This window comes from Podarcis tiliguerta (assembly GCF_965153285.1).
Source record: "Podarcis tiliguerta genome assembly, chromosome: 12".
NCBI lineage: Eukaryota > Metazoa > Chordata > Lepidosauria > Squamata > Lacertidae > Podarcis > Podarcis tiliguerta.
This window is the reverse complement of record NC_139545.1, coordinates 7,162,520-7,188,066: the sequence shown is the minus strand read 5'-3', so window position 1 is coordinate 7,188,066 and position 25,547 is coordinate 7,162,520. Positions and strand designations below refer to the sequence as shown.

Below are 25,547 nucleotides of genomic sequence, written 5' to 3'. Positions count from 1 at the left end.
TCCAAAAGCTCTCTGAAAGGTGAACAAACCATTTATGTAGTTGTAGCCCAACTATTGAGGCAAAGTGTACAGTGTGAATGAGCAAAGCACTGTAAATTAATATTGTATTCTTTCACCTTTTATAATTAACTGCAGGCTGAATGTGGGTAACAAATGACATGCACCAATTATGAACAGTACTTTAAATAATACTGGCTGCTTTTTGGTTTCTTTTTCTGGCAGAAGGAGAGTGGTGCTTTTTTGGTTTTAAGCTACCCCTTGTAAGTAAAAGCTGTTTAGTAACTGTGAAATAAGAGATGAGAAAACTCCCTATCAAAGCTCTCTAGAATTGATACAGTGGTGCCCTGCAAGACGAAATTAATTCGTTCTGCGAGTTTTTTCGTTCTACGAGTTTTTTCGTCTTGCGAAGCACCAATGTGCATTGACGGTTTCCCATAGGAATGCATTGGCAGTTTAAAAAAAAAAGGCGCAAGACGTTTTCGTCTTGCGAAGCAAGCCCATAGGGAAATTCGTCTTGCGAAGCAACTCAAAAAACGAAAAACCCTTTCGTCTAGCGAGTTTTTCGTCTTGCGAGGCATTTGTCTTGCGGGGTACCACTGTGTATGTAATCAGCATTATTAGATATCACCTAAAACAATACCATGTATCTGCATGAGGAGCTGCGCTAGAATCATAGAACTGTAGAGTTGGAAGAGAGGGTCATTTAGTCCAATGCCCTGCAATGCAGGAATCTCAACTAAAGCATAGTTGAAAGCATTGGGCTCTCATGGGAAACAGATTCATATAGGCAGTTTGTCTCACACGGGTCTGTTCCAAGTAGTAATCATGCATGAGAATTGGGCATGGATCTGCCTGCCTGGTAGCTGTTACAAGCAGCAGCTGCCTGCACCCAAAAGCAAGGCATGCCAATATGGTAGAAGCTCCTCTTCCAGACTGGCAGCTTCACTTGTTCTGGATAGTCTTCCTAAGGAAGAGATGGGACTTGTTTTCCTGATTGGGTTAAACAGTAAGCCCGTGAAAGAGTTTTATCTGGTTTGCAAGTACCAAATTAATCAGTCCCCACCTTCATTAATGAGAATGCACACAAAATTTAAAAGTTTGGAGTCTCCAACTTTCTTGTTTTGTTCTAAAACAATGGACCCCATTCCATAAATGCTCTCCCCATCTAGCTTGAAGAAATGAGTCTCCCTTTGGAGTAAACTAGGAAGCACAAACCCTTTATTCTGAGAACCATTTGAAGGAGAAAAGATCCCAGCTTGTGTTGGATAGTGGATCAGAACTGGCCAACTCTACATCTCCTGCTTCCTAGTTTAGCCCCAAACCAGCCTTTATCTGCCTCCTGCTGGACAGAAATGTGGATCACAGCTGCGAAAGAAACTTTCATTTCGAAACACTTAACATTTTCACGAATAGTTACATGAGACATACTATGGCAGAAATAGAACTACCGTGGTATTCATTTTTAAACAGTTGCTGTATATCTCATCGCACACTTCACTAAGGTAACACTGAAATTATATCCTTTACACCTAGCTTGGAAATAAACATGGCAGTGCTACTGAAAATAGTGTTTTTTCTGTGTATTGCTATTTGGTAAAGTAGAAAAAGTGTCTTTAGAACTGCTCAGGGCCAAAACATAGGACAGACACAAATCTTATTATAAAGCAGTCAAGATCTGCTTCAGCATTATTTTTATAGCCAGCATGATTTTAAAGATTGCAGTGTTTAGTCTTCACTCTTGTGTACCAAAAAGAGCAGTCAATAGCAAGCTTTCTTATCTGTGCTCTGGCACAAAGTATCTTTTTGAAGAATATGCAAATATCAGCAATATTAAACCCCTTAAACTCAAAAGGTGCAACTTATGAACTGTAATCAAGTCAATTACCTGCACATGTGCTTATTCACCATGCTTCTCATGCATTTTCTACAACAGTCTCACATATTCTGAAAACATCCCTTTATTGTGCATGAATATAAACTGAAGGAACTCTTTTCCAGTTATCCATACAACCTATCCATTAGAATAAATAAGGGGTTCCATTAAAAGTGATGGGGGAGGGGGTGAGCGTCCAGAAGATCATGGATACAGTATATGACTTTACAAATAAAGTGACTCCCATACAAAACAGCATCAAGATTGATATTCTAAGATAGCACAGGCATGCTGATTTGTCCAACTGCCTTCACCGGGAGGAAAACAAGCAAATTCCAATGATGCTCTTTACAGAATCTTTTGTAAGATGGAGTTGGCCACATCTAAAGAGTCATCTTTCACCAACACAATATCATAGCAGTCCATATATTTCTCCAGCAATTCTTCAACCTAGGTTTTAGAATGCAAAGAAAAACCCAAATGTCAGAAAAAGTCAAACGCCAAGAAACGTATTACAATTTGCAAAGTCAACACCATTTTAAAAGAAAAGTGGCGATATCTGTTTTTTCTTTTTACTAAGTAATGTAGGTGGTGTATTCAAAGATGTTTGCAACCAGATTTCAGAACTCCGGAAAGGCCTTTAAAGTACAAAGGATTCAACCCTGTTCCCATAATTTTGGGAAACAAAATATAATTTGCTAACCTGAATACATGCTTGCACAGAAAAGCTATTTAGCACATACGTAAGTCAGGTTGAAGCACTGCTATATTTTGTAAAAAAACCCCAAAAACGTACTTAAATACAATGCAATCTGTGGCTTTTATATTACAACCATACGAGGAGTCAATGAGGTATGAAATGTGGCTGCTGAACTTAGGCTAGGTTATGAGTTAATAAGGATCTCTGAGGAGTAGATAAGTAAAAATAAGTATCAGGATTGATCAATATATATCAACGACTATTTCCGTTCCCGCCCAAGTGCATCAGTGGAGCACATATAAGCACACCTTGCCCCTGTTCTGCCCTTTTAGTGATGTGTTTAGTGACGTTTAGTGTTTAGTGAAGTTTTCAGTCACTTCTGGGTTCATCGCTATGTGCAATCATGTGTCTTTTGGACGCATGTTAATAAGCTGCTGTACAAATAATTTTTTTTGTTCTTTATTATGGGGTAATAATGGACTGGTTCAAACAAATCATTCCATAAAAACTTTCTTTCAGCTGCTGCACATTTAATTCTGTTGTCAGATGTGACCTCTATGATATTATATAAGACAAACAATGACCTTGAATACTATATAGGGAATGCTGTCACTAGGAAGGCCCACCCCAAACCAACGTTGTCAGTGTCTTGGTGTCAGGCAAATACATTCTTGTTTCTTGGGTATTTGAGAAGGACCAATGATTGGATGCTTGACTATGTTTTAAGTATGCTTATGTAATTTTATTATTTAGTTTTACTTTTGCTGCAAATTGCTTTAGGATCTTTTACAGCAGGAAGCAGTACATTTAACAGTCCTAACCTATTCTCCGGGTTTTGAACATTTTTTGGAACCTGAATGTTCGACATGGCTTCCACTTGAGTGCAAGAAGCTCTTGCAACCAATCGGAAGCTGTGCCAGGTTGTTGGACGTTTTGGAAGTCAATAGGTGTTCTGGAACGGATCATGTTCGACATCCGAGGTATGACCGTATTAAGCTTCTACCCTTGAACACATTCTGTGTTAGAAAATGGTATAAAGGTAAAGGGACCCCTGACCATTAGGTCCAGTCGCAGACGACTCTGGGTTTGCGGCATTCATCTCGCTTTATTGGCCAAGGGAGCCAGCGTGCAGCTTCCAGGTCATGAGGCCAGCATGACTAAGCCGCTTCTGGTGAACCAGAGCAGTGCATGGAAATGCCGTTTACCTTCCCGCTGGAGCGGTACCTATTTATCTACTTGCACTTTGATGTGCTTTTGAACTGCTAGGTTGGCAGAAGCAGGGACCGAGCAACGGGAGCTCACCCCGTCACGGGGATTTGAACTGCCAACCTTCTGATTGGCAAGCCCTAGGCTCTGTGGTTTAACCCACAGCACCACCCGTGTCCCACTAGAAAAAGGTATACCTGACCATAAAATCTAATATTATGGACATTATGCTTATCAAAGAGACAAAGACTTACCTTATCGTTGAGATACCCAATCTTAAGAATATGCTCAACATTTGCCACTCCATCTGCCATAGTTAAATCTCCTTGAGAATCTCCAAGCAATATGATGTTGCTGTTGTCCTTTAATTGTTTGAAGTACTCTGTATTTTTCAAGGCGCCATCATGTTTGTTGTAAACATGAATCAGTTCCCCTTTAAATCCTTTTAATACGCCCTGTTAAACATGACAATAGTTAGTTCTAAGAATGGTCCTAGCAAATTAACAAGTGTCCCTTCTGTGTCTCTTTAGAATGTTTCCAAGAGGCTTTATTCTTTCAACCAACTTCAATTATATGATGCTTATTATAGTGAGAATAATGCTTTATGTATGCTTTACACTGCTTTATTCAAAGGAAACTCATTCATTCACTCTAGGAAACCTTGTGTCCTCTCCCACTTTGAATCTAGTCTAATATTTAGTCTAATATCCAGAGCAGACACACTGAACTCAACAGACTTAAGTTACTTGATTCTAACCAATCTACTTTGTACACCCAATACATTTTTTTTATAAATACTTGAAAATTACCGGTAATACTTTGACCCCGGCTCGGTGGTATATAAGCAGCCAATGGTGTTACACGGTTGGTCATGTGACCCCACCAGCAGTTTGGCTGATGCATTCTGCACCAACTGAAGCTTCTGGACCAGACCTAATGATTGGCTTTAATATAGGAAATGCCCATTTTAATGCTCGAGTCGGAAGCTACTTCCTTAGTGGTACAGGATGTGTTGCAATGAATTAACAGTATGCATTTGATTATGTTTATACCTACATTCTCATCAAAATCCATGAAGTTGGAAACTACTTTGACATTGGGATGGTAGACACCTGCTTGATGAATGACTTCTTCTAAGATGTCTCCAATTCCAGCAGAAAATATGAATACGGGAATATTATGTTCATGGAGTTTATCAAAGAAATTCTCATACCCTTCTCTGTAAAAGCAGATTTGTTTTTTAGAAAAGGAACTAAAGCCTGATATTACATTTTTTATTGCAAAAATAGAAATTTAACATATCCTCCCCCTAAAATATCTATGAAATAGGCAAGATGCTGGTGCATTTTTTTTCCTTTAATGGAAAGTTTATTTATCTATGGTTTCAAAATCTAAAACATTTGATCGAAGATGACGTTTTGCATTAAAATCAATAAAAATATTAAGAAAAATGCTTTAACAAATATCTGTTCTCTTTTGAGCAACATGTCCTTCAGGTCATTCTGCTTTGCAAACCTAAAACAGTTTGCTTCTCAAAAAGCAAGGGTGTAGCAGGAATTCCTGCTGCACCTTATCTGTAAAAATGACAAGATAGGGAATTTTAAAAAAAATTAACTAGCTTGTGCAACATCTACTTTCCTATTCCTCAGGCTAGAGGGCATGAAGATAAGTAAAGGTTGCATGTCAGATCCTTGTACTTCAACCTAATAGATGTATGGATAGAGAAGAGAGGAACTCAAGCATTCTGCTTAAGTAGTGCAAAGAAGGGGAGACACTAGCCTGCTAATCCAATCTGGTTTTTTTAAATTGGAGAGCAAATATGGGCATGTAACAGCTTTCCATTTCTGTAATCCCCAACGAAGAAACCCCTTCCTAAAATCTAATATTATGCCACATTTACAAAACTAGATACTAGGTTCTTACTTACTTCAGCATAACATCAGACTCCCTCACAATTTCAGCAAGTTTGTGCTTTTGTAATCCTTGTTCAATAAGCAAAGCATGTGATTTGTTGTACCTAAAATAAACACCAAAAACATGTTATTCGTGTTCAAGTAGGGTAAAAATTCACACTCTCTTACTGGAAAAGGAATGTTTCAAGTTAGGGTTGCTGACTTTTCTGGGCACTTTTGGAATTCTGAGAACCACAGGCACTACAGATATTTTGATGAAATAGCCAAAGCAAAACAAACAATGTGCCAGCCCAATCTTTAATGTAATAAAGGGAAATCTGTTGCATAATATCCTAAAGTCCTAGGTGTGAAGTATTTAATTTTTATTATTTAATTTCCATGCTTTTTTCTTCACATAAATGCCTACAAAGCAGGTTACAACATGACAGCAAAAATTGCAAATCAATATATCATTATAACAACAGTCATTTTAAATTTTGAGTGTAAAATATGGAAATGTGCTTCAGTAATCAAGTCAATCTAACAATTAAGATGTAAAAGTTTACTATAATATTAACCATTACAGAAAACTCACCACTCAACCATGTAAGGATACTTCTCTTCAATTGTAAGGCTTGGATCAATTTCAATAGCATAATACATTTCTTTCAACTGGTACAACTGAAAAAAGAAAAGTTCAAACATTCTGCATATGTTGTACTCCATGATTACAACTTTTGTGCTTTGATCAAATAATCTAAACAAATTTGCTGCTTTAATCATAGAATCATAGAGTTGGAATAGACCACAAGGGCCATCGAGTCCAACCCCCTGCCAAGCAGGAAACACCATCAGAGCACTCCTGACATATGGTCGTCAAGCCTCTGCTTAAAGACCTCCAAAGAAGGAGACTCCACCACACTCCTTGGCAGCAAATTCCACTGTCAAACAGCTCTTACTGTCAGGAAGTTCTTCCTAATGTTTAGGTGGGATCGTCTTTCTTGTAGTTTGGATCCATTGCTCCGTGTCCGCTTCTCTGGAGCAGCAGAAAACAACCTAATCCTTGTATATTTCCTGTTAACATGTGTATAAGAATAACTTCCTGGTTTTGGGTGCTCTGCACAATGGAGGATTGCTGCTGCTGCTGCCCTAGTGCTAAAGCTTTTCAGTAAAAAGATCAGGAAATATTCACCCTCCACATTAAAAATCTATTTCAGTTAAGGACTTTTGCTTTATGGCTCAAAAACCAATTAACAAAGCAACAATAAGAAATAAAAGTTGGCATATTGATTGGACCCAATGCCATCAAGGGCCAGTTTGGAATCCAGTGGATCTTGGGATTCTCGTTGTGTTTTCCTGCCGAAAGCTTCAAACACAAGGGGCTTGAACCATCCCATCGGTGGTACTTCCACCCACCTGTACTTTTGGCAGGCAAAACAGAGTTCTGTGCCAGAGCGGTGATGCAGGATCACATCATGGGGGAAGACCAGTGGAACTGCTTTGGGATCAGTGGAAAAAAACCACAATTGCATCCTGTGCAACATACCAAGGGTTTGGAATTCACTGTGGCATAAACCATTGTGTACTGAAGTCCACCATCAGATGCAGAAAATGTTATTTTCACTTGGGAGATAAGTGTAACACATTTTGAGAAAAGAGAAAAAACTGGGGCCAACAGAGCACACTCGTGAAATAATTTGATATTAAGCTTGAGTGGAATAATCCTTTACAAGTGTTGTACTGTACGTGGCCACAACAAGGGGCAAATAAGTAATTTTTAGGATTACCTTTTTGCGACATTCCTCTGTTATAAGTTTGCAGTTGTCAATGATGTCTGAAAGATGTACAGTATGTTATTAGAACAGTGCAAGATTCTAGCTTGCCCTAAATCAGTGCAATAGTTTTAACCTGTTAAAAAAAACCTAACAATGCTACTTGTTTTAGAAGTTATAAAGCAATTATTAAAATCAGTGTGTTAAAAAGAGCTACAGATCAAAGCATCTCCTTTTGAAAATCATTAACTTATTTCATTAAAGGAGGATCTTCCACCCCATATTTGCATAATATGCATACACAGAGTTTTCATGAACGAGGCGTAATAAATTGCAAGGGAAGAAAAACATTACTAAGGTTACTGAAGAGAGAGGGGACTTCTTAGGATTAAATACTGATTATCACCTAGTATTATAATTCTAGTATCTACTTAAATATACAACAGACCATATCTAATGCTCCAGCTCCACTGCTGCAATGAACCTGCAATAGACTTCCTCTTCCTTTGTTTTCCCTCTAGCCCCCTGAGGGTCTTCAAAATTTATTTCAGAGGGATGGGGAGCCCTCTGGAGTAGATTTCGGAAGAGGAACACCGCACACAGAGCATTGGATACAATCCATACATTCTAAAGAGGCCTGTTCAGAAATTTCAATGAGTTCAATGGAGCTTTCTACCGGGTGAGTAGATAGATGTTTGCAGCCTATTTCATAAACAATAAATAGTACTTCCTATTTATAGTACTTACTATAGTACTTACAGTACTATTTATAGTACTTACTCATAAACAATAAATAGTACTTACTATGACATGTTGGACATCTTTTGCCATTGTGGGAAAATCTACTCAGTGTCATATCAAAGTCTGTAATTATCTGTAAAAGGCAGATGAAACAAATTATAAATCACGAGCACAAATGTTAAATGCCTAGAATTTAAGCGAGGGACAAAGTTTTAAAAATATACATTGAATGGCTCATAGTGTAGAAGTATGAGGAAAAGTGTGTGTAATTCGGAACATTTTGCTGCCATGTTTGACTAACCACAGCTTAGCACAATATCAGCACCAGGATAAACTGAGGTTAGTTTTAACTATGGTTTATAAAAACAAGCAAACTTCAAATCACGAGTTGCGAAGGTGGATTGTTTTAGTAAACCATTTTTTAGATTAAACACAATTTAGGGTTCAGATGTAACACGAAGCTGCAATTAGTCTAAACCAGAGGCAAAATATTCCATCCTCCTCTTCATGGTCATGCTGAACGCAGAGGGCCTTCTCGGTAGTGGTGCCTCCCAGCATCTTATTTTCAAAAGACATCTGAAGACAGCCCTGTTTAGGGAAATTTTTAATGTTTAACGCTGTATTGTGTTTTTAATATTCGGTTAGGAGCCGCCCAGAGTGGCTGGGGAAACCCAGTCAGGACAGGCAGAGTATAAATCTATTATTATTATTATTATTATTATTATTATTATTATTATTATTATTAAAAGGGGTGGGGAGGGGGAGCGTACAAGTCTAGGATCACCCCTAAAATTCAAGCAAATGTAGTCAATATCAGTGCATCAACATTATTAATCAAAAAGGCATTACTAAAAATGATGCAATTATACACCTGAGTTGTGATGAGTGTGTTACTAAGAATATTTAAATAAATCCCACAACTCTATGGATCTAGTAAATGTCTGTATATATATATAGTGATTTTGACTTTGCTAAACAACAGTTGCATGATGGTTAATTTCTACAAATGTGTTTTAGTCTTCACCTGAAGTTTCGCAGCTCCTCCTTTGATGAGACCACAGATAATTTCTTCCACCCTTTCTGGGTCCCTGATATGGACCGTTTTCTTCTGAAATTCTGGCATCTAGAAAAAGTGAACAAGGGGTAGATATTAAATTTATAAAATAGAGCATTTCACAAGTTCTGTGGATTTCAGGCTTATAGGATAAAATACACTACCATTTCTTTAGAAAGGGAAAATGATGAGTGCGCTTAGTCAACATTCATACAAATCTTTATCAAAACATCTTTACATTTATTCACAAAACTCTTTATTTTCGACTGTAATTATAAGCACTTTGCAACTGGTGAGGATATGAAGCACAAAGACACTACTGCTGTTACCATGTTGTTAGATATAGACTGAATAAATGTGTTGTATAGTGGCAGGCCTCAAAGCTTTATCATAGTTTTGGAAGATCCTTCGAAAGCATAATTGCATGCATTGGCAAGAAAGAAGTTATATCAAGTTTCAACTCCGATCTCTCATGTATTCTGATCTCCATAGGCCACACAGCATCCGCAGTGATCTATAGAGTCCCTGACAGACCATGTAGCACATTTGGAAGAAGTCACAGAGTCAATATAGGTAGTGCAGACTGCAGACGGAAATGATTTACATAACTCAAAGCCTAAAGCATATAGGCAGGACTCTTGTGCATAACATGGGAAAGATCAGAAGAAGCAAGGAGGCTTTGCAGATCACCCCCAAAGCAGCAACTCTCCTGGGGAATATGTTTTGATCAAACCACATTATTTTCAGTGGACAAAGCAACCAAACATTCTCTTGTCCTATCACCAATGTAATCAACATAGCTAGGGAAGAACTAATACCAAGAGATAAGAGCCGGAACAGTACAATTACATCCTGGCAACATCCTTTCAAGAAGGATGACAAGCTTCCTGTCTCTCAAAGAATGGAATCCATTTGGTTAATGACTCAGTTTTAAATATGTATATACTTATGACAGTATGTGTGTTGCTGACATAGCTATGAAGGTATCTTGGTTGAGGCATGCTATTCTTGCTAAGCTACATACAGAAGTAAAATCCGACATAGAAGCTACTGGGTACAAAACTTTGCCCCTCTATAGTTGACATTGGGTGCCTTCACTGCACTTTTTCGGTGTCTGCTGAAAACATTTTTGTTTAGCCAAGGCCAGCCAGACATGTGGAAGCTATCATGCATTTTAATCTGATTTTAGCTGTTTTCATTTTTTTAATGTTCTAAATACTTGCTCTAACTGCTTTTTGCTGATAATGTTATTGCTTTACTGCTTTGAGGCTTTATTACAATCAAGTGGTATATAAATCTTAAAGGGGACGGAACCTGTATTTGTTGAAAATCCTCTAGGAGGGTCACAAGTGAGTTGTTTTGTCACAATAAGATAAAATCTACTTATCTGGTTGATAAGCTATTGCTCAGTAACAGACAACAAGCCCTATTATTTTTTAACCTTAATAACATATACCAGTGGGAACCCAAACTGGAATATGCATATATCAATATTTATTTGATCCTAATTTTAAAAAATGTTGACACAGATGCAGTGTTAACAGTGGAATGGTGCTTCATGTAAACATCTGCAAATTTACTTAGTTATTTTCAATTTTTTGTTTATTAAGGAAAAATAAAATTGTTTGCCAGAAAGAAAATAATCCAATAATACTAGTTTATTTCTTAATATTGCATTATGAAAATCACCTAAGGAAGGTAGTACTGATATAAGAAGCTGCACAAACATGGTATAAACTGGAAGGCTTGGGAAGCTAAGGTGGAATTTACACACATATAAAAACATTGTGAAAATGCTTTCGTTAAAAACGTTTTGAAAAAATACTGAATTTGCCATTAGCTCACCATCGCCACCTAGTGTCAAATTTGTATAATGCACTTTACAACACACTTAAAATGTTTATTTGCAGCTGTATAGCTGAGTTGTAAGTACAAAGGAGAAATAACACTTTAAGTCCCAATGCAAGCTTCAGGATCGAAAGTACTTGATCTTTCGATGGGAGAAATTAGTTTTAAAAGAAAATGCAGAAGATGGACCTTATGGTTTTAACCTGCAATTTTAATGAACTAAGCTTCTGCCCTATTTCATTGCTTTTACTACATTTTTCTATATTTTTGACAATATAGAGCATACTTAGGTGAACAAACTCTGAGGAAAATTACTAAGTAATTTATTAGGCACTCATATATACTTATTGTCCACTGAAAGTAGAAAAGTTTTTTATACTCAATCAATCCCCAGACATGTCAACTTTGAAGAAGTCTAAGCAAATTTAAGGTTCCTTTCAGTGCGACATTAAGCCAATATGGTCTGGCACAAAGCGCTAACATAAGATTTAATAGTACCACAAGAATGCTGTCATAAACAAAGCTCTACTTTGTTAATAATTACTTGAGGTACTTGCAGCCCTCTGCTTAACTACAGTTATACAGGACACATGGAACTGCTAGTTAAAGATTGCAGATAGTAGGGCCCAGAAAGGCTAGTAAGAATAAGGTTATCTGGACCGTAAGTTGCTTATGTCTTCATATCACTGATCTCTGTGTATCCCAATATTAAAGAATTATATTTTCCTAAAACTGCCCTTAACTGATTAAAAAAGCAATCCTATGCTCATCCCAAGTAAGTGTGTATTAGAACAGCAGAGTTTGTTTTGCTGATAAGAACAGATAATACATTCTGAATTATGTGATATAATGTTTAAGATAAACTTCTCATTCAGAAATATTTCAGATACTTAGCTCAGATATCTCTTTCAACAAAGCAAACATTCATACCTGGCTGCTGATAGGAGAACCTGCTATCTGATGGAACGGATTTGTCCATCTGTTCCAAGAGTGACAGTGGGGCCATGCTAATTACATGGTGCTAAAATTGTATACCCATAAAATACTATGCATGTTGAAGAACAGTAGTTGCAAATATAATATTAAGTACAATTATCAAAGTTTAAAATATTGTCAGCTACAGTTATTCATTACACTGTTTTGGAAACACCTTGAAACAAGACTCCTAAGAACGGCAAACAACAGAACAGTGTATTTATAAACAGATAGCCATGTAAGCCTACTCTACTGGTATATAAAGTTTCCACAGCATTGCCAAGTCTGTTTATCAGTGTTTATTTAAAGTAAAGAGCTACTTTACAACCTTCTGGAAAAACAAGCTAATTTAATTTCTATTCTACATTAACTATTTCAGTTTTGGTAGAACTTCTTATCAGGAAGAGCTTTATTGCCTTTTTCCTTCTAAAAGATACGAATTAAAACATTCTACATACAAACTACATACAGCTTAGGAAATGTGGCAAGGATTAATTATGAAAAGTAACAATCAGTTGCATTTATGGCGTGAGGCATGGTTAATATAAATATGGCAACAAATTAAGATCTATGCAGTTTCAAAAATTTGTGCTGTAATTTTGGAGTTCTGTGCTGCCTTTGTGTTGCAAAGAATGGGACTGGATTGTGTCCCCTGCTATATAGGCTGCTGGGAGCTTTTCTCACTACCTTTAGTGGTACATAATTGGAGGAGGGGAGTCCCCTATAAGCAATGAGTTCCTTAGGGCAGAACTGCTGCAGGCCCTCTGTAGTGTAGGGGAAAGTGGACCTCAGCAACCAAAGTGAGAATTTTGCAGCTAAAGGCAGCAAGGCATTCTCTCCTTGCTTATAATAGAAAGTGTGATAGAGCTGGATAGTTTTTGATCACTCATCTGCCACATGATGCCCTGGCTAGGAATAGGATCAGGTTACAAGACAGTAACCTCAGAAAAAAATGGGATGGGTCTTAGTTTCAAATATAAATGTTTGGGATCAGACTAAGTTTTTTTTAAAAAAGCTAGTATTCCAAGCTTTGAACAGCTTTGTAATCCAGACACGGTATTCTTCAACCCTGAGTATGCAGATGTTGTCAGACTCTACAACCCACATCAACCTGGACCACTGGCTAAAATACTTGCAGATTATGGGAGTTATAGGGGTATATGTTATTATTTGTGTTGTCTACTTAAGAAAAATAACTTATTAAGGTAAGAAATTAAAGTTTTTTGCAGTGATGGTAATAGTCAGTTAGATGAGAAAGAACTATCAGCTCTCTCCCAGGTTTAGTAGACAAAACTTTTAATGACAATTACTACAGCACATTAAAAGCACAGAGCTTTAGCTGTTTAAGAAGCATATCTGATAGTGACATTTATCTCATTCTTGAACTAAAACATACACAAATATGTTATAAACTTCTGCTGCCTGCATGCTACTGATACACTAACAGACACACACATTTTGCTACTACTAAATTCTTTTCAACTGATGGCATGATGCAATGGATGGAAATGCACTTCACACCCAAGAATAACAAAGTGGTTGCATGCAAACTAAGCTTAATAAATCTAGACGGTATTGATGTATATAGATGAAGCAACACGTAAAAAATCATATCAGTAAAGGATGCTTGCTACAGTTAAGAGTCTTGCTCAGAACATTTTTTGATGCTAGAAAACTCTCTAGACTTGAAGTCATTTTGAACTTTGGATCTGCAACACTTACAAAATGAAAAATAAGTGTTGAAGTCTGGACTGTGGTTACTTTTGGACAACAGAGTTGTCAGGAGTTTTCCTTTTTTTTTTAAAGGGGGAGTACCTGTGTGCTGAGTTTAGGGCACTCTTGCTTCTTCTGTTCTTGATGCTTTCCTACTGCAACAGCACAGGTGACAAGCAGACTCCAGAGATGCAGGGCTTGCATACAGGCTGCCAACAAAAACCAAGCAAACCGCTTAAGAAATGGTCTGCCACATTATTCAACTGTCAGTATTTGTGTGTATAAACAAAGTATACACAGGGATTAATCTGGATAATTCCAGATTTATTCATATACATTCTGATCTATAAACAGATTTCAACAGTCTGGGTCAACCCACAAATCCATGCATTTGTTCTATTCATAGTTAAAAACGCTAACAGAGCAATCCTGAGCATGTTTACTGCGAAGCAAGTTGCACTGTGTACAATGGAGATTACTTCAAGGTAAGCATGCAGAGGATTACAATCTAAAATGACAATTTTATGCATATATACCAGGGAGTAAGCCCTGCTAAACACACTTCTCAGTAAACATGGACAGGATTGAATTGCATGATGTTTAGAATTTGCAGCAAACTATCAAAATAAGATAAACCTGCACAAAGCTGGCGATAATACTGGCTCAAAAGCCAAAGCTCTGTTTACAACTTACCGGAGGAGCTTGCTGAGGCAGCTGCAGCCGCCAAAAGAAAATTCTTCCAGCTAAGTAAACACTAATATAGCAGCACAAGGTACAGCTGAGGGCGTTTCCAAAAGCAGCCTGACTAATCCCTGAGCAAAAAACCCGAGCCCTGTGACGTACGTTAGGAAGGCACGGCATAACAATCCAGCCTGCCAGATTTACAGATGATCAGATGGGAAAGCAACAACAGAACCCCAGAACCTCAACCATCAGGCAGTTCTGACTGATCAGCAGGCAAATTAGGACTGCTGTAACAAGAACAAAGTGCTTATGTGGAAAGCAAATCCTATTTTATTATTTTGAAGAATTCGAGTGATGTATTATCAACATGCTGCTGAGACTTACTGGAGCAAACAATATTTCTGTCTTATGATGCCTATGTCACTCAGAGCATTCACAGATGAGGTAAATTATGATACATACTTCTAAATGTTTTAATTAGAGTCATGAGGCAGAAGTCAATAAGGTTGATTGGTTTGAACATGGAAGACAGAAGAAGGCCTAATTGGCTTTCGACAGATACAAAACAAATGGGAACATTTCTAGGGTTAGGGCAATGTTCTCCAGATGTTGGGTCTCCAGATGTTGTTGGATTACAACTGCTCTCATACCCACACAATTTAGCCAGTGGTCAGAGATGACATGAGTTGTGGTCCAACATTGCTTGGGGACCCAGGGTTGAAAACCATTGGCATTAGAGGACCACCTCCTCATTGTAAATATTTTATATTATAAAAAATAAAAAGGTAGTCTTGAGTTTTGACAGCAGCAGTGTAAAGTTCCTGTATTGTGTCAAATATTTCCTACATGGCCTGGGATCCTGACTGTGCCCTCCACCTACTAAAACTAAATAGGAATTAGTTCATTTTTAATTGTGTGGTCAGCAGCATAAAATATGTAAAAACTGTTCCTCATGATGTGAAGTTTGAATAGGGGTGTTAATTATGCCTTTTTCATAAAAGCAGCAGAGGTACACCTCTGTAATCAAGTATGTTATAATGGTAAATTGAGAAGCACCATCTCAACCTATTGTTCTGTATTCATCGTCACTATATCCTGTGATTTTTCTACTGTTTTTAAAGGCAATATTGAATATGTACAACTTGTTAACTGAATTAAAGATGACCAAATTATTTTAATTGTTATCTAATTTAAATAGAATATTTATTCTCAAATACAGTTAAATTATTTTTGTATGGGGATTTGCCCATATACTATTATTAGTATTTCTGCCACAATGAAGGAGGAAAATTTCTCCAAAGTGTGGAATCAGATTTTCTATCAAGAACAAAATGAAGCAATACATTCTACAAAGCCAGTGTCTTTTTCAATATTAAAGTCTACAGCTGTTCAATTGTCTGCTCCAAGAATAATGAGAGGCAGAGACATAAGGATCAAATCAGGGATGTCCCTGACAGGAATACTTGAGAAGTATACTGGTTTTATAATTTATCTGTAGGAGTGCTTTAGCTGAAACATGGCACAGAGGTTCTTCTGAAAAGAATGCAGCTTGCTCATGGCAAGGTTTTAACAGACATCCATATATAGCCTGTAAGATGTCTAACATTGTATATATATTAGCTTCCTTAAAGCAACACTTATTAAAGTTTTTTAAGAGTGTCAAATTAAGGCTGTGTCAGCTGCAAGGAATGATAAAACCACATGACACAAAGCTGAACGGGCACCAAAGGATTTCACAGTATAATGGAGTTTACAATTGTATCAGCACAACATACTAATAATACCGTGATGGAAAAAAAAATTCCTTAATGCCACACACTGAATAGGGAAAAGTGAATATTTAAGTAACTGAGGTCAGGGTAGATTGAGGGTAAAGGTTAAAATGCTTAAGAAGTTACTGTTTCTTGGCCAATAAGAGATAATATATGGCCAGTAAGAGATCATACTAAGAGTTTCCATTTGAATATTTTCCACAGCAAGGGAAAGTTACTGGAAAAACCTACAGCAACACATCACATGCCTTATTTGAAAGTCTGTTGTTGTTATTATGAAGTAATTTTTACTAAAGCTGACCACCATTAAAACTGCTTTAAACCAGGTTGAGAGACTTTAGCAAAGACTCTGCCTCTACTGTATATCAAATAATTTCAGAACCATACAGATCCACAAATCTGGCCCTCTAGTCCATATTGGTATTGCCAAAGCTGAAATACATCAACAGCTCTCACTTTATCATGGATATATATTTTTATTGTGATTTAAAATGACATTCAAAAGCAGCACCACATGACCTGAATACAAATCAACAACACAACCCTAAATCCTCTGGCTTGGGGGAGGACCTGAAGATGGGACTCACCACTTTTGCTTGACTGGCTTGTCCAATACACACACAGTCAGCACTTGTTGGGGTTGAACATAAAGCATTCTGTGTAAAACTTACTTATGTGGTAATGAAGGAGAAAATTGTCCTTTTTTTTGTCTAAATCATTTTTTTAACTAGCATAAGTGTGTGAACTTTAGCTAACCCCTTTTCAGTAAAGAAAAAATGTTTGGAACCAGTATCTTGGTACACTGAGTGAATGTAAGGACAGAAGCTATAGATAATAACCATGACAACCAATACTCTGGTACACTAGAGGCAAGAAAGACATCAGCTATGTGGAATGATCTCACTTTATCGTAAGTTATTGAATAAAGAATGAAATTAACAAGGTAGAACAGCTAATGAATAAGATAATTAATCAAAAGGACACTGAAGAATAACTGTATTTAACCATGGCTATTCAGAGGAACTCAAAACTCCTGATTTGCTTAGATATGATGAAGTGGGTTGTAACAGCTATAGAATGTTTTATTTTAACTATATGATTTCTCCTCTTAGTATTCCACGCAGGCTTTCATAGAAAGGCCCTTCTACCTGGCCCAGGAAAAGGAAGTCAAGAAACTGTGGTAGCACGGAACAAAGGGGGAAAACTCTTTTTCGTGTTTGTTGCTGTCCTGCTGCTACCATTGCTTCTTACCTCCTCTTCCTGGTGAGTGTAGGCATTTCTACAGCTACCCTCCTGCCAACCTAGCAGTTTGAAAGCACGCCAGTGCAAGTAGATAAATAGGTACCGCTGTGGCGGGAAGGTAAACAGCATTTCCGTGTGCTTTGGTTTCTGTCACAGTGTTCTGTTGTGCCAGAAGCGGTTTAGTCATGCTGGCCACATGACCCAGAAAGCTGTCTGTGGACAAAAGCCGGCTCCCTCGGCCTGAAAGTGAGATGAACACTTCAACCCCATAGTTGCCTTTGACTGGACTTAACCATCCTGGGGTCCTTTACCTCACATTTACCTTTTACAGCTACCCACCTGCTCTTATACGATGCCTGCAACAACAAGATCAAGGATGTGTGTGCACAACCATGCACACACACATTTTAAAATCTGCAAAACTAGACTGGAAATAAGCAGATAAAAACACTGACTCCATCAAGGTTCTGATGGCACTTTCCAATTTATCCTAGTTATTTTATTTGGAGAATTGGTAACAACTTGGAGAAGAAAATATGAAGACTCTAAGCACACTGTCTACCTTGGACAGCAACCACAAGAACATGAAAAGTACAAATTATTACAGGACTAAGGATACTTTGTAAGGATTAACTATGTTCTAGACCATAAACAAAACTCGAAGGGTGATATACAACTATGTTATACGCAAAGTAAACATTGAACTCAATGGACTTTGCGAAAGGAATTGGCAAGATCAAGGCTAAAGTGCCTCAGCAAAAATCTAAATCTCAACACTTATAAAATATGTTCAGTATCAAACAAAATAGCAATTTATATTCAAATTCATGCATTATTTTTGTAAAAATACTTAGAAATTTTCTTATAATTGAGCAGAATACAAATTTTGTTAAATAAATATAAACAAATAAATTTATATTTAACAACCCTATGCTTAATTGCTCATTATTTCAATATGTGTGCACTGAGTTAGACTACCGCTTGATATCAACCCAAAACAACCCTAGATCAAAACAAACAAAATCCAGTTATATGCCTAGAATATATTATTCCAAGAATAACTAAAGTGAAATGTTTGGACAGAATTATCGTGTGTAAGTAAGTGTGTTTACACACACACACACAATTTGCTTATCCCATCTAGTTTTCATATTATATATATTTTTTGCAAAATTTCTTTGGGATAACACTGAACTGCTATGAATCAAGAAAAATGAACATAAAAGCTATATTTCTTATAAAGAAATCAGTTCTGTGTAACAGCTTCAGGGCAAATTAAACACAAAAACTTTTCAAAACACAAGTTAAACATAACTAGTGAGTTTTTCATTCCCATAGCTCCACTAACACCGCAAATAACTGTACAGCTGCAGAAGTCAGCAAACATGGGAATAAGTGCTGGGATACTAGGATCTACATTCATCTAACAAAATGACCTTTCTCACTTGTGACTCAAATTGCAACTATTAGTCAGCACATTTGTGATAACTATCAAGATGCTAGGAAGAATCAGTTTACAGAGAAACTAGGACAGGGCAAAGGGTGCCATTAGGCCTCCTACAGCAATTTTATTCCAAGGCTTTCTAAAGCTGCACTCCTACATTTCTTACCAGAAATGAAGTTTCACTGAATTTAAGGGCCTTGCTTCTGGTCATACATATTTAGGACTGAGTTTACAGAACCTGTATTATTTCAAAACTAGCACGAAGTTAAAAATTTACTGGGTTAAATTCTATTTCTAAAAAAACACACACCATAGGTCCAATTCTTCCTTTAATGGTGGTAAGTTAAATCCTGCACAAAGAACCATAAGCGGACCTTGTACTTATTTAAGAAAAGAACAAACAAATCTGATATGTCCAGGCTTTCCTTTTCCTATGCTAATCGGAAAAACGTCCAACAGAACATTATTTGGGTTAAAACTCCAAAGAGCAGAAAGATTAAGCAAAGAAATAATGAATAGCCAGCTATATTAGGGTTGCCATATGCCCAGGTGTCCCCGGACATTTCCTCTTTTTTTGGGGGGGGGGGCAACATGCCCATTCAGGCGGATTTTTACATTTTATATGAAATGTCTGGGTTGGGGGAGTTATTTTTAATTGGTTTGATTGATTGATTGGGGGGCATGTGCATGCTCGGTAGGGTGCAGTGCCCTGGAAGCAGAAGTCCTGAAGCGACTGCGAGGCCTGGAGCGAAGATCAGGTACGAACTGTGGTTCTGCCTCCACTGCCAGCCTGCCACCAGCATCGCTGCCAGGCCTGCGTGCCTTTCCCCCCAGCTCGGGCTGGCCGTGGTATGCAGAGCAGTTCTGCCATGGCAAAGCTGCTGCCAGCCCAAGCTGGGAAAGAGGTGTGTGGACCTGGGAGCGGCACTGCTATCTCCACCAGGAAGAATTTTCTGAGCAGTTTTTAAGCAGAGGTTGAATGGCCATCTGTCATAGATGCTTTTATTGTGATTCCTGCATTGGGGTCCCTTCCAACTCTACCATTCTATGATTCTATGAAGGCTCCCTGTCACTGGCATACAGTATTGTGAACATGGGCTATTATAAAGACTTCCTTCCTTGCAAATTCAGCCAACTCAGAATTCTGCTGCTCATCTTTTGCCAAGGAATGAATATAGGGAGTGCATGTGCTCACTCAACTGCACTGGTTGCTCATTTGCCTACAGGTAGACTCCAAGTACTGATCTATAAAGCTAGGCTCAGTATTCTTTAGGAAATATATTTCTTGATTTAAGCATGCATTGAGTCTGAAACTAGAAACCTAAGGAATTTAGCCTGTGCACTATCACTTAACTCTGGATAGGGAGGGAACTGCAGAGAAGCCTCCTTGCACCAAGAGGCCAAAACAGGTCAGAAAACACTCCCTAAACTTCATAAAAGCAAACAGACCAGCCCTCCTCATTTATCTGCAGTTTGTTAACTTATCTGGTTTTATGTTTAACAAATCCAAAAGTATTCATTTCAACGGTGTTATGCTGATATTTTGTTAAATTGTTGAAATGCTGTAATTCTATTATTTAACTGTTTTCCTAAGTTAGTATGGATTTCAGTGGGTTTATACATTTTGATTTTATCCTCTGTTTGGTAACTTTAAGCCATAGTTTTCCACAGAAAGAAACAATTATTAATGTTCAGCTGAAACTGAATGAAATGGTTTTGCTGAGTGTAGCCAGCCTTTGTGATCTCATCTGCACCTCCGCTGCAAAAGGGCTGAGTTTAAATATTAATTATTATATTAATGCTACTGTTCATTGTTGTTTTATAGTTTTATTTGCTGCCTAACTTGTCATTAGTATAACAGATATAGGCCCTTTATAAATATTAATGAATGCAGTGTCCATATACTTGCATAAGTATATATAGTTTGAAACCAAAGCTATTGGCCTGATTTGATTCTTGCTTTTTCTCCATTTAAAATAAACAGAATTTGAGGCAATGGTGTTCAGTCTACAGAATAACAGAGCTGTGCTTGTTTATCAAAACAGTCTGCAGTCACAATCTCTAGGCACGGAAGTCCTTCAGCACTAACAAAAATTATCCCATTCTGGTTTCATAATATGGCAGCATTTACTTCTTCCAAACCCTTGTTCAGCTTTTTAAACAAATATAATCCTAATCACACCAAACAATGGTTATGTCTGGATATTATGCTAAACAAAGGTTTACTGCAGGAGTAGGAAACCTCTGGAATTGGGGCCAAATGACCCCAGGACTCACCCCAGGCCATACCCCTACCTGACCCCACTTCACACCCTTCATGGGTGTTTGCATAGCTGGAATGTATCCTTGACCTTCAATAATTCCTCTTGCTTACCAGGATGCAGGTGTGTGTGTGTAGAAACAGCTGACTTGTGTGGCATGAATGCAGCGTACCATACAAAGCGTCACACCTTACTCACATTTTGCCTATGGCCCCCACCCATACTGGCAAACTACCCTGGAAGGTTGTCCATTACAAAATGTGGTTCTCAGGCTGAAAAATGTCTCCTACCCCTGGTTTAAGCATGTTGTCAATGAACCTAGTTGAGGTGTGGGCTTATATGCTTCCCCTTCTCTCTCTTTTTTAAATTGTTTTTAAAATACAACTTTATTGAATAATACAATCAAATTTCCAGATATATCTGCAAAAACACAATTATTTACATATTTGCCAAACATATACTGTGATAAAGGATAAAAGATAAGAAAAAATGAAAAAAGAAAAGGAAAGGGGGAAAAAGGAAAATGCTGTTTTCCAAAAAACAGTAATTCCAGAATTACACTTACATACATTAGAAAACAAAAATTTAATTAAAATATCTTAAAAGACTTCCACCACCTAAACCACACTTCTTTTGTTATTTATGCTTCCCCTTCTCGTTTCAGGGCTGCCATGAGGAATTCAAAAGCTTTACTTCTCTTTCTCATTAGTCACAATTTAGAGTTTCAGCCAAGCTGTAAACTGTGGATTATGTTGAACTATGGTTAAAGTTGGCTCGTTTTAAACAAACAAAAGTTTACATAAATGAAGGTTTGTTGGTCCAGATTACATATGATGACAAATCATGGTTAAGTAAAAACTTCTGAAGTTCTCCTTCGATTGTCTGAGAGGGACACATGAACCAAGACTCACCCTAGCTCTTTCACATTACACTAAACTATGTTTCAGCATGCTGTTCAAACATGGAGAAAGGTTAAGAAAGTTATATATGGCCTAGTGAGGCATCAGAATTGACAAAACAAAGTTACAGACATTGCTACACCATCAGGGGTCAGGGCACCCAGACTCGGTGTGCCAACAGACAGAAAACGAAAACAGCTACAAATCACAATTTGAATGTATGTTTGAAACATTCTGGTTTCCGTCATGGTGTTCTGTTGCTCCAGAAGTGGTTTAGTTATGCTGGCCACATGACCCAGAAAGCTGTCTGTGGACAAACACCGGTTCCCTTTGCCTGAAAGCGAGATGAGCACCACAATCCCATAGTTGTCTTTGACTGGACTTAACCGTCCAGGGGTCCCTTACCTTTACTGAAATCTTAAACTATAGTGTGGGATCAAAATCATGTTTAACACTAGCTAATCTTTGGCATGGTGTCTGAACTGAGTCACAGTTAGAAGTAAGGCCCACTAAAATAATCATGAATACTACTAAGTTGTATGTCTTCCTACTGTTATTCCTCATTTCATCAACCTGGAAATAGCAGTGTTACTACTTACTGACTTCCCCAAGAATTGTGAAGTTTAAGGAAACAGTGCACAATTGTGATTCCTTTAAGGAAAGTCGTATGTTCTTTTTCTAACATTATGCCTTTGTTCCAAGCCTATGCCAGCATATTCTTTGTGTTCCATCATGACATCACTGTTTCTATAGGAACTAGTCTACTAATATGGGAAAGCAAACAAGCTTCAGCAGCACACACAGATAAGCTAATGTAATATATACATTATTGATTATTCCATTTCTGACCACTGTAGAAATTTGCCTCTTTAAAAACTAAGTAGTACATACACAATTCAAGCACAGAAGAAGGCTGAGGGTATTCCTAAATTTACTACCAAACAGAGTACAGTGGTACCTCGGGTTATGAACTTAATTTGTTCCGGAGGTCCATTCTTAACCCGAAAGCGTTCTTAACCTGAGGTGCGCTTTCGCTAATGGGGCCTCCTGCTGTTGCCATGCTGCTGGCTTGCGATTTCCATTCTCATCCTGGGGCAAAGTTCGCAACCTGGAGCAACTACTTCCAGGTTAGTGGAGTTTGTAACCTGAAGCGTTTGTAACCTGAGGTACCACTGTATTATAATGCCTGCATAATAATGAAACCAAGCAGGCACAGAGCAAATAGAACAAATAAATAGGGAGACCCAATAAAAGCTATAATCTATACTGTGGATGCTTCAATGTCTGCAATTATATTTTCTTCTGTAGAATCAAACTGGTAACAGCATACTTATTTAACAACATCAAGGAATAGAATGCACAAATTATATTTTGGCTACAATTGTGGATTTTGTGATATTGTCAGAGACGGGCTGCGTTAGGTCTTGTTAGAGGCTTGATACAGCTTAAACCTCATCTCCTTGGAGTCTCTCAGTGGTGGGTGTGGTGCTGTTGCTGTTCAGGGTTCCAGGCAACCTGCCATGCTTTTTTCCAGGAAAACCTACTCTATTCCTGGTTTTCTGAGTCCCCCCCCCCCCCAGTTGGCTAGTGGTTTGGACCTACATGCAGGCTCTGCTGCTCTCATACGGCTGCCCCCCCCCCATTTTTTCCTCTCCTGTTGCCCAGAGCTTGCTGATACCTCCCCCTGCAAGGATGATGCCATTTTGGCTACAAAGGTTCGACACGCAGTTACTTCTCATCACTGAAGTTTGGTTGCAACAACTGTCTTTCTTTCCTTCCTCATCACAAATCTTCAAAGAAATACCAGCTCCCATCAAGTGTGCAAATGTATGTCTTTCTGATTATTTTAGAGTATTTAAAAAAATCATGGGTCCCCCACCAGCCAGTCCTTTCAATGCAAATTTACAGGTGGAGCTTTCCACAGTCATGAACCTGAAGGACAGAATTAATTAACTGTGGATGAATTAAACCAGGGTGAAGGAAGCACATGTTTTGCCCTCAAATTCCATATGGGATACTTAGAAAGTCTTATGTGCATACAGACACCCCAGGGCAATTCACATTAGGCGGAGACTGCAATTCATGAACATTCACTAAGGAGTATAGTACATTTGAATTATTCATGCACAGTGCTGGGCTACACCAACTTTGCTTAGAAGCGAGCCTTGCCAGCTTCAAGAAACCTCATTCCCTAACAAAGTGAGTACAAGATTATGGCCAGATCCTATGCACACTCGCTCACAAGCAACTCCAACTCTGATCATGGAACCAGTGGCGTAGCGTGGGTTGTCAGCACCCGGGGCAAGGCAAGTAATTTGCGCCCCCTAACCCGTGAGCCAGGTAGGGGCAGAGAGCTGCGAGCGCGCCCCCCCCAGATGTTGCCCCCGGTGCAGCCGCCCCCCCTGCACCCCCCACGCTACGCCACTGCATGGAACTTATTTCCAAATAAATGCTTGTAAAGGTTATATCCAGATACTTTTGAACCATTATCATTCTATGGCTTTTTAAACGGGGGGGGGGGTATTGGTTTGTTTTGGTTTTACTACATATTTTAAATTCTCATTTTGTATTTCTCTGTTGTGAACCACCCTGAAATCTTCGGGCGAAGGGCGGTATGCATATTTAATAAATAATGTTAATAATAATAATAAGGCCCAAGAAGCTCCACTAATTTCCATGTGGCCAGCAGCTAAGCAAATAAACTGACGCCTAAGCATGGCCAGTCCAGAAGCAAGTGTCCCTGAATTGAGTTTGACGGGAGACCAATTATTTGTTTATTTCAGGAAACTTATACACCGCTTGACTGCGAGAAGGGGGGGGGGGACGAAAACCGAAAAGCAACCGCTCGAAGCGCTGCGAGGGCAGCGGGGCTTTACTCCCGAGTAAACAGCGCCTCCGCAGCGCGCTCCTACCATCTCTATAATCTTGGTCTTCCTGCCCGTCTTCTTCTTTATGGTGAAGATGTACTGGGCCAGGACCACCCCGCCGACCAGGGCGCACACGCTGGCGCTGGCCACCGCTCCCATCCTGGCCACGGCGCTCTTGTCCATGGCGGCAGGAACCTCTCGCCACGCTCCGGCCTCGCGGGGTGAAGGGGAAACCCAGAGGGAGAAGAAGCCTTACGTTCAGGTCGCGGAGGCGGGCAAGAGCCCCGCACTGCCTCACGCCGGTCTTCCTCTCAGCCGGTCGCCTTCCTCTCTCTCCCTCTCCGTCGGCGGCGAGAGCGGGCGCGCGCGCATGCGCCACCGCCAACCGCCGAGATGAGCGGCCGTTGGCGCCACGCGCTCTCTCTCTTGACAGTTGAGGCGGGAGAAACCATTCCGACTTCCGTCTCCTCCGCGAGACAAAACGCCGGCAATTAGGAGAGGAGGTTGTGCAGGGAGGTTGGTCCTTTTACGCCGCTAGGCGGGACAGGGGATGGAGACGGACGCTGGGCGCTTCCTCTCCTCCTAATAGTACAGTCCAACCGAA

General features: G+C 38.8%; 1 protein-coding gene and 1 long non-coding RNA gene across 7 annotated transcripts; one reads left to right on the top strand and one right to left on the bottom strand.

Annotated features, from left to right (window-relative positions):
* Window positions 1-1,940: 1,940 nt before the first annotated feature.
* Window positions 1,941-25,546, bottom strand: NT5C3A (5'-nucleotidase, cytosolic IIIA). 6 transcript variants are annotated; one of them, XM_083407123.1, is made up of 10 exons: window positions 25,200-25,546; window positions 13,877-13,983; window positions 9,209-9,307; window positions 8,248-8,317; window positions 7,459-7,505; window positions 6,267-6,352; window positions 5,707-5,796; window positions 4,836-4,998; window positions 4,034-4,234; window positions 1,941-2,323 (listed from the first exon to the last, which is right to left on the bottom strand). In XM_083407123.1, exons 2-10 carry the CDS (start codon window positions 13,976-13,978, stop codon window positions 2,222-2,224), a joined length of 960 nt encoding a protein of 319 aa, XP_083263249.1. In that variant the 5' UTR covers window positions 13,979-13,983; window positions 25,200-25,546; the 3' UTR covers window positions 1,941-2,221. The 6 variants fall into 6 exon arrangements, with proteins under 6 accessions (XP_083263249.1, XP_083263247.1, XP_083263251.1 ...); XM_083407121.1 differs by having other exon boundaries at window positions 24,989-25,540; XM_083407125.1 differs by having other exon boundaries at window positions 25,015-25,273.
* On the top strand, window positions 23,734-24,892 carry LOC310661334. The gene is made up of 2 exons (XR_014503911.1): window positions 23,734-23,791; window positions 24,860-24,892. It is a non-coding gene; the product is annotated as an uncharacterized lncRNA (long non-coding RNA).
* Window position 25,547: the final 1 nt, after the last annotated feature.